Genomic DNA, 15,460 nt, shown 5'->3' with positions numbered 1-15,460 from the left:
TGTCCTCTCTTGAGGTGTGTGACTGTGGGAAGCACCCAGAAAATTGCCATTAGAGCCTGTTGACAGGTAAGCACAGGCCCTCGGGCTGCCAAGTATCCAGAGTCACCTGCTAACTGGATCAGAAGGGCCCTCCTTTTTCATGCCCTCTGAAGCTTCTTTTGATTTGTTCTCCATCCATCAATTGCTATTCCAAACTGCCCATGGATTCTTTCTCATTGCATCCTTTTTTCTTCACTTCCAATTTCTTATCTCATTGTTTCTTTTTCATTCCAATTTTTACTGATAATTTTAGAATAAACCCTCTGTTTTGAAGGCAGCAGTTCCTCAAGTGATCAGGTGGTGGGTACAACAGGGTGGGAAATATGGGAGGAGAAGAGACTAGATGGATGGAGGGGAAATAGCACAGATTCAGGAGTAAAGGATTGCATTTCAGCTTGGATCCTATTGCTGAGGTGTTCATGGTTGACTTCAGTTCTGGTTGCTCTGTGTGTGCTCTAGTAGCCATGGTTACAATTTTGTTTATGAAGAAACAAAATACTGTCATTCAGGTGGTACTCAGGTATTGTAAGGGACTATTTATTTTTTTTTAAATCAGACTTCCCCTGAAGTCTGGTGGGGGAAACAGCATAACTTGAGCTTAGCTGGGCAACTGGATTAGTAGGAAGCCTCTGCTGGGTCAGAGGATGTGAACTGAACTCTGGAAATGCTCTTGCTTTGCTCAAAAGAGGCATTGTTGGCACCTGTAGAAAGACCCTTAGGTGAATCCAAATCCTGTAACATGTTCCAACTCTTTGCTGCTTAAAAGGCAGAGTGGTTGTACATCCCCTAATATGTGTTGAAGAGTGTTTTAATACTGGTGTTGCTTTGGGACTTGCAGGTGTTATCCACAGAGATGTAAAAGATGAGGTGAAGGAGTAAATTCCTGATTTACATGAAGTGGTGGTTATTTATAGCCATCCCAGGATTTGTTGGTAGCTGCAGGCACCCCAGGTGTGGTTATAAACTGCAGCTGTAGAAAAGCAATATCCCATTCCCATGCCAAGGGGATGTTATTCCCTGAAAGCGCTGGCAAAGTAGTAATGGCCCATGGTAAGACAAGTAACTCAGGTTGTGTAACAAAGAGCATCCAGTAGAAGCTCTGAAGTGTTAAAAGAAGTGCTGAAAAACTTTTTTTGGTGCAGTAGTCTTGAATTGGATTGATCTTGGCTATATTTTAATAACTTTAGTTTCTGTGAACTTTCTATTCTTTTTGAGTGGAGCCATTGAGAACACACACCACAAAATATCAGTGGGAATTAATACTTCCTTATAAATCACAGCAGGTCTATGTGGGATCTGATGCTGCAGGTAGAATGGATGCTTTGTATAGCTGTGGATGTCCTGTAGCACTTTTGAATTTTCCTAAATACTGGGTGCATCTGCTCTTACTGAGGAAGCTGATGTTGCAGGGAAGGTGGGTGAGATGAAATAATGTTCTGTAAGTGGAGTGGTTTGTTCAAATCCCTGAAACTGAGAGACATCAGTTCAGTTCTGCCAAAACAAGGTGCAAGTGACAGACCTCTGAGGTCTTAGCCTGGCTCCTGTTCAGGCTTCCTGCTGCTGGAATAAGGGAAACTTGAAAGGGAAGATAACTATGGTGGAAAGGAAAGGGAAATGAAATAAAGAGAAATGATAAATGGTGAACCTCTAGGAAAAGAGGCAGTGGCTCACTGACAAGAAGTTGTGTCTTGAAATCCAAAGAAGCTTTCCTTCAGGAAGTGATCACTTGATCCCTGGGGGCTCCATTCATTCATCTTGCTCTTGACAGCTCACCATTTCACTGGCCCAGCTGCTCCTACCTCATTCCCCCTTTGACACTTCCATTTGCCTGTAGACTCTCCTGATACTTGGCAGTGCACAGGCCCCATAGCAATGCTCACCTGGTTCAGTAAACTAATGCAATGAACCAAAATCTCACTTCTCATTTTGCCTTGTGTTTTCTCTCTTCTCCCTCTTCCTTCCTTCTTTCTTCCTCCTTCCTGCTCTTTCTCTGCTTTGCTTTCTTCTTCCTCGTTGCTTCCTCCCACCCTTCCCCTGCCATGCAGAACGGGTCTCTTCACGCCTGACCTCGCTTTTGAAGCCATAGTGAAAAAGCAGGTGCAGAAGTTGAAGGAGCCAAGTCTGAAGTGTGTGGATATGGTAGTGAGTGAGCTCACATCCACCATCAGAAAGTGTAGCGAAAAGGTAAAGAAACAAAAAATCAAAGAAAGGTCAATCCCATCCCCTTCCCACACACTTCCATGCTGGTTCTCCACACACACACACACACACACACACACACACACACACACACACACCAGGAACTCCAGCAAATCTAGAGAGAGAAAATTGATGCAACAATGCATCTAGAGGAGAGCAGCAAGGTGCAGGTACAGGAGCAGTTTAAAGGCAGGCCAAGGGGGGTGGGTGACAGCTCTACAGCTGAGCAGTGAGCTGGGACCCAGTGGGTTACTCTGGCATAACCTTTTCGTCTGTCTGGCTCAGTGTGGATCAAACCCTTTGTAAGACCAGTTTGCTGTGCCATTACCTGCACATTTGGAACTTCTTGGTTGTTATTTTCAGGGCCTCCTTAAATCCAGCTACCCTAGAAAAAGATTAAAAGCCAGAAAAAGACTTCCCATCCCCACAGCATGAGTAGTCTGCAGTGCATATTGTGCTGTGGCATCTACAGAACAGCAGCTGATTAAAAGTTTGAGGTGCAAGATGTTCTGCAAGGGACATTCAGAGTTCTAAAAGGCTTTGAGAAGAGCTTTTCCAGGCATTACACCCTCTGCATCATTCTCCTGCTGATTTCTCACTCCATGGACTATGCTCAGGGGGAAGTAGTGTGATGCTTTTCCTTGCTTGTGGTGGAGCCTGAGGGCAGCAGCAGGTGGAGAAGGGAAGGTGTCGAATACTTCTTGGAGGCTGGGGCAGGAGGGGCTTTGATTCCCAGGCTGGTTCCCTCCAGGAGAGGGCACCACATGCCTCCTTTAAAAAAAAGGCAGATGTGGCAATTGGTGTTGAACTTACCAGCGAGGGGCCAGAAACATCTGGCACAACAGAAGTGTGTTGTGGAAACTGAGTTGGAAAGGAATGTTCCATGGGCTATTTTAGGACTTGGAAATTACGGTTTCCTTCTTCCAGTGTTACAGCCAGACTCACCAGCATTTTGGTGAGCCCTAAATTGGGAAGGTAGGGAAGATAAGAATTGATGTGAGGTCAGAGTGAGGGCAAAAGATGACTTAATAAAGTCTGGCTCACTTAGAAATACAGAGCTCATTTCCACCTCTGTAAGGACTTGTCTTTGACGTGCCCCCAAGCTCTGCCCAGTCTATTTCTTGAGGAGTTCTGCTGTTGCCATATTGTGGGGTCTGATGTGAGGCAGAGAACTCCTTCTCAGCCTGTTTCTAATGTGGATTTTTATTTTGATGGGTGTGATTGCTTGCACTGTGTTCGGTATCCAGCTGATGATGTCTGCTCTGGGTGGGAAGAGAGAAGGATGATGATAAAAACCCCAGGGGTGTTGAATTCTAGTTTCTCTCTTAGACCATGTCATTAGAGTGGCTGGATGCCCACTTGCTCTTTAGATTTTTAATCCATGATGTGATGGATGACACTGTGAGGATATTCCAAGGTGATGCAACCTGGGTAATCCTGTAAGGAAGGTGATAGTGGTGATAGTGACTCTGTAGGAGACCAATAGCCATGGTTGAAGCCAGAGAGGCCAGGGAGGCAGATGTTAGATGTAAAATAACTGCCTCAATGAAAGCACATCACAATAGTACTGGAAGAAAAAAAGGAAGACTTTAGTAATGTTTTAAATCAAATGTCTGCATGTAGTGAGAAGGTTAATCTTGCCTGTACCTCCCTCTGAAAGAGTAGAAAGAAAGAAAAGGCCCCTTAAGGATTACAGCTGGACTGAGATGGGTTCTGGTGGCATAAGGTAGTAACAGCACAGGGACATTAGTTAATTTGCAATATTTATTTTGCATGTTATAGCTCTAACTGCTTGACATGGACAAGAGCATGTGCTATTAAGGGAAGCATCTGGAAAAGGCTACTTTAGGACTGATGCTAATTGTAAGGTAATACCCAGCCTGCCGTGTTGTGGACCAATGCTGCATCTAAAAAGATGACAAAAACCTTTAAATTCACCAGAAGTCCTACCAGGCTTCTGGAAAAAAAGGCTGCTTGGGCTAACACCTCTTGAATTAGCTTAACAGTCCTGTAGCCTTGGTTTGTTGCTGTCCTGAACTGTCGTGTGTTATTGTTTATGTTCTCTCACAATTATTTCATTTCACCTCAGATGGTGAAGAAATCATTGTATGTACAGTTGGTAAAGCTGTATAGATTGAGTATTATTAGACTATCAAAGAACACAGAAGGTGACAAACCCATCTGTGTTCACAGTACAGTTTTCCTGTATGAAAAGTTGACTAATTCTTGACTATTAGAGAAAGTTGAGGGCTCAAGAAGACAGCCATTAACAGCTGTCCTGTGACTGGCTTGATTCTGAGCTTCTTCCTATTGGAGGGTAGCTCCAAAAGCAGCAGAAAGCTGGTATAAGCATGCTCCCTTACATTTAGGAAGATAATGTTCTAGCTAGTGTTTTTCCAAAAGCAGGAACCTTCTGTGCCAGACTGCACTGCAGTGTCTCACAAGTGCAGGAAAGTCTTGCAAGTCAGCAGCCCTTCAGCTGAAGGTTGATCTCTGGTGTGCTGGCAAGGACTCGTAGAATCTGCAAAGAGGGGAACTAAGGAGCATTGGGACAAATTGGTTTTCAAAGAGGGCTGTAAGCTTGTTTTTTGATTAAACAGGAAAATGATGCAAAAGCAGGATGGAAACCCCACTGAGCTGGGACATGATCCCAGGCTGACAGACTTTACCCCTCGAAGGGTCGCCTGCTCTCCTGTCTTTCAGAGTCATGGCATTTCTGGGTGCTGTTTGTCCTGCTGGTGATAACTCCTTGCCCCTCTATACCCTGTTGCATGTTCCTTGGTGGTGTGACATCCTGTGGCTTGTTTATCCTTTTTCCTTGCCCACCCTTGCTGCTCCTGTGCATGCTTGGGGTCAGAAGCTCCTGCATGGGGACCAATGCTGCCAATTTATTTTTGCACATGGATGTTGCTGGACGAGCTGGGTTCTGAATAAACCACTACTTGTTTTGCACTTTGTGTGCATTTGAACTGGTTGGGACTGGGATGGTGGGGGGAGGTTTCATGTGGTTTTTGTTTGACTGTGTTTGTTTGTTGATTTTTATTTTTTTTTTAAATTTGAAGCAAAGAAGCTGAGACTTGCTTGAAGGTTTTCCAACTTCCTGTTTTTTCTGTTTGACATAACTTGCCCATCTATCCTTTGCCAACCCCCCAAAGGAAACAGGAAGCTTTCCCTGTCTGTCTCTGAAGCAACCAGCTGCCTGAACCAAGAGATCATGGAGAACACCCAGTTTTTGCTTTTAAGACAAGGTGGTACTGAGGAACATAAGTTCCATTTTTTTCCTGCCTCTATGGCCTTCAGAAACAAGCTACATATTTAAAAATAGTGTCAAATCTAGTCCAAATTCCAGTTCTAGGCTATTGCAACTTGTTTGACTGCAAGGGGGCTCAAAGGGTTTGAAACTATTTGTTGGCAGATGTTAGGAATATTGGTGGTGGTTAGTTGTGGGATCTGGCTTCCAGAAGTGATGCTGCACATTTTGAGACTGTTCTTTGTAGCATGTTATAATTATGTTTACCAAAAAAAAAAAAAAAAGGGAAAACCAGTTTAAGAAGAAGCTTTCATAAACTGAAGGAACAAAACAAATAGAGTACATGTCTTGGCCAAATGAGATTTTATATATCTCCTTGAGCAGGTATAAAAGACTCATATTGGGAAATACTGTTTGACATCATAGTAAAATTGGAGATAATATTTTAAAAACCCAGGGAAAATAGTTTCACAGGGGATAGGTGAAGTAGGGAACAAAGGGCTGGATTCTGATCTAGAGGTTTAATTTCATTTGACTGTGCTGGGCTTCACCTGAGATGCAACAGTTGTTGCTGTAGGAATCACTAGAGGTTTATGACTCTAGGCAAGAAGGCAGGTGCTGTGTGAAACCCAGGTATTATCTCTGTAGATAATCTTCCCTTGAATCACAGCTACCAGAGTCCTCCTGCTTCTCGGTTGGGCAGGAAAGGAGTCGCTCCTCAGTTATGTGGCACAAAGTGTGCTGTAGATGCAATGTGAGCATAGATCTCAGTTATGTAATCCTGCCCCAGCACAGGTAGAAGCAGCTGGATGGTCAGAGCTCGGTGTTTCTTGGGAACATGAAGCCTTGACTGCTCAGATCCTGTGTCTCTGCTTGCAGATGTTGGAGAGAGACAGATGCTTTTGCTTATCCCTCAGCAAACAGGGACTGAAATCCACTTCGCTTCCTAGAGGACTTCACAGGTTGTAAGAACAGGCCATTCACCTGCTTGGCTGCTACAGTGACATGCTGAACATCTAGAGAAAACTACTCATTTAAATTGGAAAAACTCCACAAGCAAGAAGCAGTGCATTTATATCTGGGGTTTGCCAAAAGCCTCATGACAGGAAAAATGTGGTGAGTTTGGAGCAGGTCTCTGGTGAGACAGAAAGGTTGCTGCAAGACTGAAAAGGGTTTTTCTCTCAAGCCCAGAGCAAGCAGAAATTAACTTTGCCTGCAACAGACCTCCAGGAACTTGGAAAAATCTGTCTGCAAGTCCAGCTTTCTAGAACTTCCCTTGAGAATATCTGGTAGCAAGGTGTATGTGTGCATGTGTACATGTGGGGGGCTGCAGCCCCCTTTTTACCTCCCTTTCCCATGTGCACGTGTTTCCTCTCTCCTGCAGCTCAGCCAGTACCCTCACCTGCGGGAGGAGATGGAGAGAATTGTCACCACCCACATCCGGGAGAGAGAGGGCAGGACCAAGGATCAGGTGGGGATCAGGAGTGTGTGTCAGGGGGGAAACTGGCTGGGGGACACCTTTTGGTGATATCTAAGTTGGGCCTGGGCCAAGGAGTGTCTGTCTGCAGAGGGGATCAGATGAACAACGTGCAGGGCTCTGTGTGCCCTGTTAGCAGTGTCAGTCACTAACCTGTCTGTGCCTCTCTTTGGCAGGTCATGCTCCTAATAGACATTGAGCTGGCTTACATGAACACAAACCACGAGGATTTCATTGGCTTTGCCAAGTAAGCACCCACCTCCTATTGCCTCCTCTTCTCCATGTGTGTTTCCTGTGGCTCTGTCCTGTAGCTGCTCCAGTAAAGGGGGTGCAGAGGCCCTGGTGCAGATGCTGTTGTCCCAAGAATGGTGCAGCTCTCAGTATTGCTTGTTTTTTCAGTGGCTCTGGATTGCAAGGCTGGGGTGAGAATAGAGATGCCTGGAATGGGATGTACAGTATTAGATTTGTGTCAGAACAAAAAAACCCAGCAGCTATGAAGGGTTAGTGACCCAAATGAGGTTCATGTGGGAGTGAGAAGCTGAGTAGTCCAGGCTGAGAGAGTAGATTGCAAAAGATTGGGTTATTAAGGCTTGGAAGCCAGTGCTGGGGGGGCCCAGCTCATTGTAGCAGCTATCCAAAGGGATGGGAATTCAGGTGATCAAGAAGAGCCTTAGAAGTTTTGAATGTCTCTGCTGTTGTTTTCAGTGCTCAGCAGAGGAGCAGCCAGATGAGCAAGAAGAAGGCAGCTGGTAACCAGGTAGGCCAAGTTCCATCTCCTTCACTGCTGCAAGGAGAGCATGTTTGCTGCCTGGAAGCTACCAGGTGGACAAGTGCTGGGCTGGGTGCAGCACTTCTCCAAGTTGTTTTGTTGTGTTGCCTTTTTTTTTTTTCTTTTTGTAACTCATCAAACTGTTTATAACTGGAGGATAATGGTTTAGGCTACCTGCAGTCAGGAAGAACTGAGCATCTGGCAGCAATGGAGGGCAATGGCAGCTTGATGATCAAGATCTGGTCTTGCTTTTCTGGTAGAAATGCCTATTAATTAATGTTCTGTAAATTTCTGTTTGTTCAGCCCCTTCACTAACTGTGCCAACTCTCCTGCCAGGGTGAGAGGTACAGAACACTAGGTCTGAACTGTTACAGAATTGTCCTTTCTAGTTGTCTTTCCCACGAGTGGTATCTCCTTTCTGAAAAGAGATTTCAAGAGAGTTCATGGACTCTTTTTCTGGAAAACTTCACTGGAAGTGTATAAATCTCTGTACTGGGAGCTAGAGGGTGATGATAGCCATGGTTGCAGTGGGTATGTATCAGAACACACCATGGGAGAAGACAGCAGTAGAGGGGAGGACTTCCCTTAATTCTCCAGGAACTGTAAGGAATGTACACAGAATTAAAAAGAGAATAATGACACTTTGTCCCAGATTTGCTGGGGACGTGGCAAGGCTATATTGGCTAGAAGATCTTGGAAACAAAGCCTTACAAGCAGCTTCATAGAGAATGGAAGCAAATGCTTTTGCTTAGTCTTTTAAAAAGGCATTCACTCCTGACATCCATCTTCTTCGCAACAGAATGTTGGCCACCTCTCCCTGGACATGACATTGCAGTGTTGCAGATTGTTGGCAGGCAGGTGTCCTCAGCAGGTTGGGCTGGCCAGCCAGCCATTTTGGAGCAGCTGTAGGGAATCCCATCCTCTGCAGTCCCTTCCAGTAGAGCTGAGGGTAGAAGAGTGCAAAGGGCAGACTCCGGATCTACCTGTAAAGTGCTTTCGCTTTCCCGTTAGCAGATTTATTTTGGGATGGGGGTTGCTTGTGTTAACACCTGGGGTAAAAGATTTGGTACCAGCCTCCAATTTATTTTATTTTATTTTTGAGCCTCTCTTCTCCTGCTCCAGCTTTCCTGGTAATAATCTCTCCTCTCTTTGCTCCTCTCCTGCTCTCTGCTCTGCTGCTGTTGCTATGGTTCCCCTTTGCAGGATGAGATCCTGGTGAGTAGAAGGCCACTCAGCAGGGTGTGCTAATGAACATTAATGTTGCATCTGGGAAGGCAAAACCAGGGCATAAACACATTATTCCCTCTGCTGCCGAATGGGGAGAGGAGGGCAGCTGGCATTAGACACAGATGAAGCAGAAACGAGGTGGAAAGGTAGTATGTTGGGGAAGAATTCAGAACTGCGGGTACATCTTTCGAGTGGGTGGAGATAAAAAGCAGCAATCCAAGGATGTTGTAGTTCTGTTCCACTGCCCCCTCCTGTCCACACGGGGAGTAGGACTAGCTCGAGCTTAGAAGGCAGGAGCTGAACACCCGAGGCTCCTGCGTTTGCCTTTACAAAGCAAATTGCCAATTAAATTATCCGTACCTCCAGGGCAGGTAACCAGGTAGGCCAGCTGGGTAGGTTGCTCACACAATGCAACCAGCTAATACACAGTGCAGTCTCATGGTTTTTCCATGCCAGGAAGTTTTCAGCAAGCAAATCCATACAACACAGTATAAATAATGCATGCAGATGTTTCTGGGTGTGAATAGTGCAGTAATATAAAAGCTTAATGCCTTTAAGCTGATACATACCTGCATTTGCTTATGGCGTGTGTGGGGTTCTAAACTAGCACTTGGTGAATAGAGTCCCCTAGAGAGTAATAGCCTGGCTTCTTTACAGACTAAACTTCTAGGAACTTGTCTTGCCCAAGATTAATATGACTGCCCAAATACCCTGGGTATGCTGAAGTCCAGGGTACTAATTCCAGATGCACCATTTTGTTCTGTTATCTTTAGTGACTTCTTTCACTAAACTTAATTCTTTCTGGGGTGCTTGGCCGTGTTCTGAACTAGTTCCCCTTACTCTTGAGTTGAGTGAAGCACTCCACACCTGCAGAAAGGTGTACTGGTGTCCTGGTTTTCTCTAGGTGTGGCCTTTTCTGGGTGTTTTGCTGTGATTTGGTGCTTGTAGATTGTGCCAGTGTCCAAGGCACTCCTGATGTAGTTCTTTCTGTATCTCTTTCCTCTTGGCAGAGGGTATAATGCACAGCACTGCCAGGTTCCTTCCTGTCTCCTTTTTATGCTTTTCCTGGCCCTTTTGGGGCAAGGACCTCCACTGGCCAGTTGAGTGGAGGGCTCTTCTGGCAGCAGCAGAGAGCACCATGTTCCTTGTCTTTCCACACTGCTCTGCATGTAGGGATACCCTTGGATCCCTCCTCTGTCACCTAAGGCCAGGAATGATTGTCCTTGTTAATCCTCACTGCTTCACCCCTCAGGTGATCCGGAAAGGCTGGCTCACCATCAACAACATTGGGATCATGAAGGGTGGCTCCAAGGAGTATTGGTTTGTCCTGACTGCAGAGAACCTCTCCTGGTACAAGGATGATGAGGTGAGTAGTTTAACTCTGCTGCTGGAGTCTCAGGCATCTGATGAGGACCAGCACTTCAGGTCAGTGGGTATTACAGAGGTATCTTCTGAGTGCTGTCTGCAGCTTGTGACAAACTTGAAACTATCCTTGGGCCAGGCTCCCCATGGCCTCAGTACTGCTGAGCATTTCAGAATTGATGTGAATGTGGCTTGTTTGACGCACAAGGAGTAATATTTATGCTTGAAGTTCTGGCTTGGTGGGAAGTTGACAGGCATTTGGAATTAATTTGACCTTTATTCATTTTGCTGTGGCAGCTGTGATCATCAAGGGTTTGATGGGTTAGTTCCAAGATTTGGACTTTTAGGCGTTTTGGGGCAGCAGTGAGTTTTCTGAAGGCACGTGGCTGTGATTTCATGCCTCTCCTGGTTCCAAGAAAAAAGCTCTCTCAGAGCAAAGCAACAGGAGCTGTGGACCTGAAGCTCTGGCTCAGGTGCTGGCTCCTTCAAATAAATTATTTAATCTCACCCAGGTCCAGCTCTTAAACATGCAAAGTAGGAATGTCTTTTTACTGATTCTATATTGAGCATGCCAATATAAAAATAACATATTTAAAATGTTGTATTTAAAATTGTTTGAGTTGTAAATGGTCAGAGTTCTGCTATCAGAAGTACGGTGATGTGTGGAATACCACTGATGGGAACATGGACCTACTCTATAGAGTTGCTTGATAATCTTGAATATTAGCAATTCTGGCAACATGCTGTGATGTGTTTCTGCTTCAGTGGGAATTGTTATAAGCAGACAGAATTGTTCCAGCTGAAATCACTGTCAACAGCATCTTGCTTCCTATGCAAGACAAAGGTAGATAATCGTCCCTTTTGATTACTTTGAAAACAGAAGGAAAAGCTGGATGGTTCTGGTAAGGATGTGATTGAAAGGTTTAGTCCCCACAATGTGCTGGGAGATGAAAAATGTCTGGTATGATGTAGCTGTAAGCTCTGAGTTGATTAGGGTTTCTGATTGCAAATGAAGAAACTTCTCTGGCTCTTATTGTGGTTTGTGTGCCTCAGGTGTTCTGAGGCGCTCACTATTGTGTCTGGGAGCTGCAGCCAGGACTGGATTCTTGTCTAGTTGCTATCAGTGGGCCTGTTTCCTTCTCAGCAGGTAGAAATGATGACAAATACAGTGATGAATCAGCCTCTAAATATTGCTTTCTGTATGGAGATGACTGCTGTGCTGCTATGGATGAGCAGGCAGCAATTTCCTAATTAAAGAACCAGGCATTGAAATGGCTTTCTCTAAATCAGTGTCTCTCTGCTGTAAGACCCCTGTCCTTTGTGTTCAGAGTTGCTTGGGGAGGCTTCCCTCTCCTCTGGGCTTCATATGCAGGTCGAGTGGTTATAAACATCAAGTAGTTTAATCAAAGCCAGCTGCTACATCTGTGTTACAGAGATGATCAGAATTCCCTGTTCTTCCCCCAGAGAGTGGGAGGGAGGGCGGTCTGCAGTGGGGATGTATAAACTGTTGATAGATTCCAGTTGTCTGGGATGGGGGTTGGACCTCCCTCCCCTCCTCAGGGAGGGCAGCCTTGGGGGTTGATAGCAACTGGAGGTCTGCACCATTTCCCTTCTGCAGAGCTGCCTAATGAAAACAGTTCCCTGCCAGCCCCTGTCCCTTAAACACAGAGAACCAGCACCAATGAGGTCTGAGCTGCCTCTGAGAAAGGAGCCTTTGTTTTCAACTGAGTGGGAGCAGGGGGGAAAGGGAAGTGTGTGTTTTATTTGCTTCCTCCCCAAGTTCAACTCCTTGATCACTGGCTGTTGTGAGGGAGAAAGGAAGCAACGTCTGCCTGGACTCAAATATTGAATCAGGCTAAAAGTTGGTGCATTTGATGGGCAGCTGGAAGAGCCTTGAGCGTGGGGATTCCCATCCCAAACCTCAGTCCTGCATGGAGCTGACTCAACACTCAAGAGCTGCTCACAGTGCATGGTCCCCTGTCAGACAGGGGATTTTTACATGTCTGTTACAGAGCTCTCCTTCTTCACCAGTTCAGGAGAATTCATGTCCTCTTCAGCTCCTGAAACAATTTCATGTGTTTTTAAAGGTTGTGCTCCATGGTCTTTCTTTGCTTCAGCTCTGGAAGGAAGGGGGAGGCTGTCTGCCCCACCCTGCAGTTTTGTGGGCTCTCTTGTCCTAGTTCCCCTGTGCTCTGGCTGCTTTCCAGAGGGAACAAGGAGAAAGCTGAATCTGCCTTTTGTGGATGGAAGCGCTGGTAGCAGAGCTGTGGGTCCTGATGGGGGAAGGAGCAGGGTGAGGTGGTGTGTGGTGGGGCGAGGGTGAAGGCTGGGGCAGCACCTCTGGGGCCAGCAGGGCTGGGGACCCTGCCTCTCCCTGCCCTGTCCCACAAGCCAGGACCCAGTGTCTGTGGAATGAAGACATCTGGACCCCATTAGTGAAATACCAGTCTTTCCGCAGCACTGGCTTGTTTTTTCTCTGCCTCTGAAGAAAGGAACTGAAGCTTAAAATGTCTTAAAGGGCCCAGCCTTACATGTTAGCTGGGATATATGGCTGTTGATGCTCTGGAGGGGCCTGAAGGAGTGTGCTGGGGAATGGGAGGGGAAGGAAAGAGTGGGCCAAGCGGGGGTGGAAAGTTGGCTCCCCACTCTGCCTTGCTGCCAAGAGCATGTGTGTGTGCTCCTGGGCTCTCTGTTTTTCTTCCTGTCTCCTTTCAATAAGTCAAACACTGGCCCCATGGAGAGTGGCCCCACAGAAAGCTTGGCCTCCCAGGACCTGGCGACCCTCCTGAGGTACCTGCATGTCCTGAACCCTGTGGGATCGTGCTGCAGGCCAGCAGTGGGAAGGAGAGGTGGGGAGGAGCCTGCTCTGCCTGCTGGCAGTACAGAGTGAGGTTTCCTTGCTCAGGGAGCCCATAGTGTCCCAGTGGAGCAGCAGCACAGCACCAGAGCACACTGGCTGCTCAGCAAGCACCACAGTGGACATGATACAAGAATTTGATTTGAACACTCCTCCTGCCCAGATCCCTTATGAAATGCACAGTGCCTATGACTCTGCAGAGCTTTCCTGCCTGCTGGAAAAGATGGTCTGTGAGCTTGGAGAGAGCTGCTGGTGACAGGGCCCTTGTAGGCAGGATGGAATGAGCACTGTGCTCTGTGGTTGCTGCCAGTAAAGCTCACACCCTGCTCTGCAGGGTAACTGTTCCTTCTGGAGTGCCTGTGTGCCACTGTGTGCTGGAGTGTTTGCACAGCTGGGTGGATGGATATATCTGCTGCTTCCTTTGGGAATTTGTGTGAGTGTGCAATACAGATGGAACCTTTTGTCCTTACTCAGGTAAATCATGTACTAGAAATTGGGGTCCTGTGTGAATGGGTGGCTACATTGCAAGAATGACCTTATTGGCTTGGGGGTATTCACATGTTGCATGCAATGTCACTGCATTTCAGACCTGTGTGTGTACAAGGAGGGATGGCTGCAGAGTTTTAGGTGCTTTAGGTGCATGCAGATGCTTCATATTCCTTACAGGTTGTGTTGATTCCTGATGTTGTTGAGCTTCTTCTCTGTCTTCATGCCATCTCTCTTGCTTGAAACATATTCCTGTCCTGGGGAAGTGACAGGCACTAAATAGCTGTGTATTCTATACCTGTCAGTGGCCCTTACCCAATTCTAGTTTACAAATAAACACATGGATCAATAGAGACTGTACCCCTACTCTACACATGCAGTTCCTCTTCTCTGGCCCCTTCCACTCCCCAATCCATGTCCTTGAGGCCCAGATCAGGTGGTTGAAGTCCTTTTTCTTTACTCAAATGCCCCCAGTCATCAGAAGCTTGCTGTAATGAGTTGGCTGCAGTCAAATTTTTGCATCCAGCTTGTTTTAAAGAGCATAAGAGCTGGTCTGCTCTGAGGTGGTTCCTCTCCTGCCTTCATGCTGCTCTCAGGTGCTCTCTGGAAAATGCTCATTTTCTTTACATTCTCTGTGGAGCCTTTTCATTCATGCACTTATCTTTTTTCACAAGTGTATCTTTTCTCATAATCTTACTCAGATTTTACCAGTCCTCATTTATGCTTTCACTCCTTTTCTTTCTCTGGCTGACAAACATCAAAGCAAACACAACATCCAGAGCATCCAAACCTCCAACTTTGAATCCCTTGTGGGTTTTTCTTTGTATTATGACCAATATTCTTTACAGTATGAACTCCCCTTTCTCTCTGTGCTTAAACCTGCCTTCTCAGGTAGCAAAGCACACTGCATTTGTGACTCTGACAGGCCTGTGTGTTTATTTATGCATTTTATGGCAAAGCTTAGCATGTGAAACACAAGCCACCCTGATCCCAGCTACCTTGAGACAAGCACATGAAACTGAAAGAAATAAGAATGGAATGAGAGAGAGAGCAGAAATAAGAAGGTTGTGAGCAAGCTGGTGAACAGGCAGGTAAAAGTGATGGTCAGGCATGGCTCCAAAGGGTTAGACCCTCCCAGGCTGAGAGATGAGTGACCTCTGCATGCAGCCATCCCCAGAGCCCACCCTCTCCAAGCATCCCCTCTGCCGTGCAGGTGTTGCCGTCCCCGTGCAGCACTGGCAGTGTGTGGTGTATCCCAGCACAGCCTAACCAATGTGCAGACTACTGTACAATCTCGTAGTCCTGAACAGGTAGTCTGAACACTGGGCAGACGGAGTGGAGCCTCTGCGGTCTGCTCTCTGCTCTCCGGCAATCAGCAGCTCGTTAGTCCTCTCCCCTCCCTGCTTTTGGGATGGGGTTGTGCAGGGCAGAGATGGGGTGAACGAAAGTCCAAGTCCTGATTGGAAAAACATCCTCCTCTGGCAGCTGGGGGAGAAGAAATGTTGCTCCCTGCGTGTTTCCAATTTGGAGCAAGTCTCCAAGCGCCTTCCTCTTCCAGTGCTGCTGTCAGGCTGGTACCTGGATTCCACCTGAGAGATGCTGCACCTTTTTAGAAAGAGAAAAAAAAAAAAAAATCGATTACTGCACTTTGAGGATGAAGTCTTGGCTGTCACCCAGGTGTGCAGAACTTGTTGCTTCATTCAACTCCTTCTCTTCCCCATGGAGCTGTGTGGGAGGATCCTCAGGCCCCATGCACCCTCATCTCCTGTCCTGAAGACCAGCGGGTCCAGAGCA

At 46.5% G+C, this 15,460-nt stretch overlaps 1 protein-coding gene across 4 annotated transcripts in view; it reads left to right on the top strand.

Moving 5' to 3' along the window:
* Nucleotides 1-15,460, top strand: part of DNM1 (dynamin 1) — a 64,991-nt gene that overhangs the window by 30,945 nt on the left and 18,586 nt on the right. For 2 of the 4 annotated variants that reach the window (XM_084219903.1, XM_084219902.1), the window contains exons 11-15: nucleotides 6,873-6,959; nucleotides 7,142-7,212; nucleotides 7,671-7,722; nucleotides 8,938-8,949; nucleotides 10,214-10,327. In XM_084219903.1, the coding sequence (XP_084076029.1) occupies nucleotides 6,873-6,959; nucleotides 7,142-7,212; nucleotides 7,671-7,722; nucleotides 8,938-8,949; nucleotides 10,214-10,327 (336 nt within the window). The remainder of the gene's footprint in view (nucleotides 1-6,872; nucleotides 6,960-7,141; nucleotides 7,213-7,670; nucleotides 7,723-8,937; nucleotides 8,950-10,213; nucleotides 10,328-15,460) is intronic. The other 2 variants (XM_084219904.1, XM_084219901.1) reach the window with 1 other exon arrangement.

This window comes from Fringilla coelebs (assembly GCF_963513975.1).
Source record: "Fringilla coelebs genome assembly, chromosome: 21".
NCBI lineage: Eukaryota > Metazoa > Chordata > Aves > Passeriformes > Fringillidae > Fringilla > Fringilla coelebs.
Note: the sequence above shows the minus strand (reverse complement) of the source record. Positions and strands in the feature narration are given on the sequence as shown.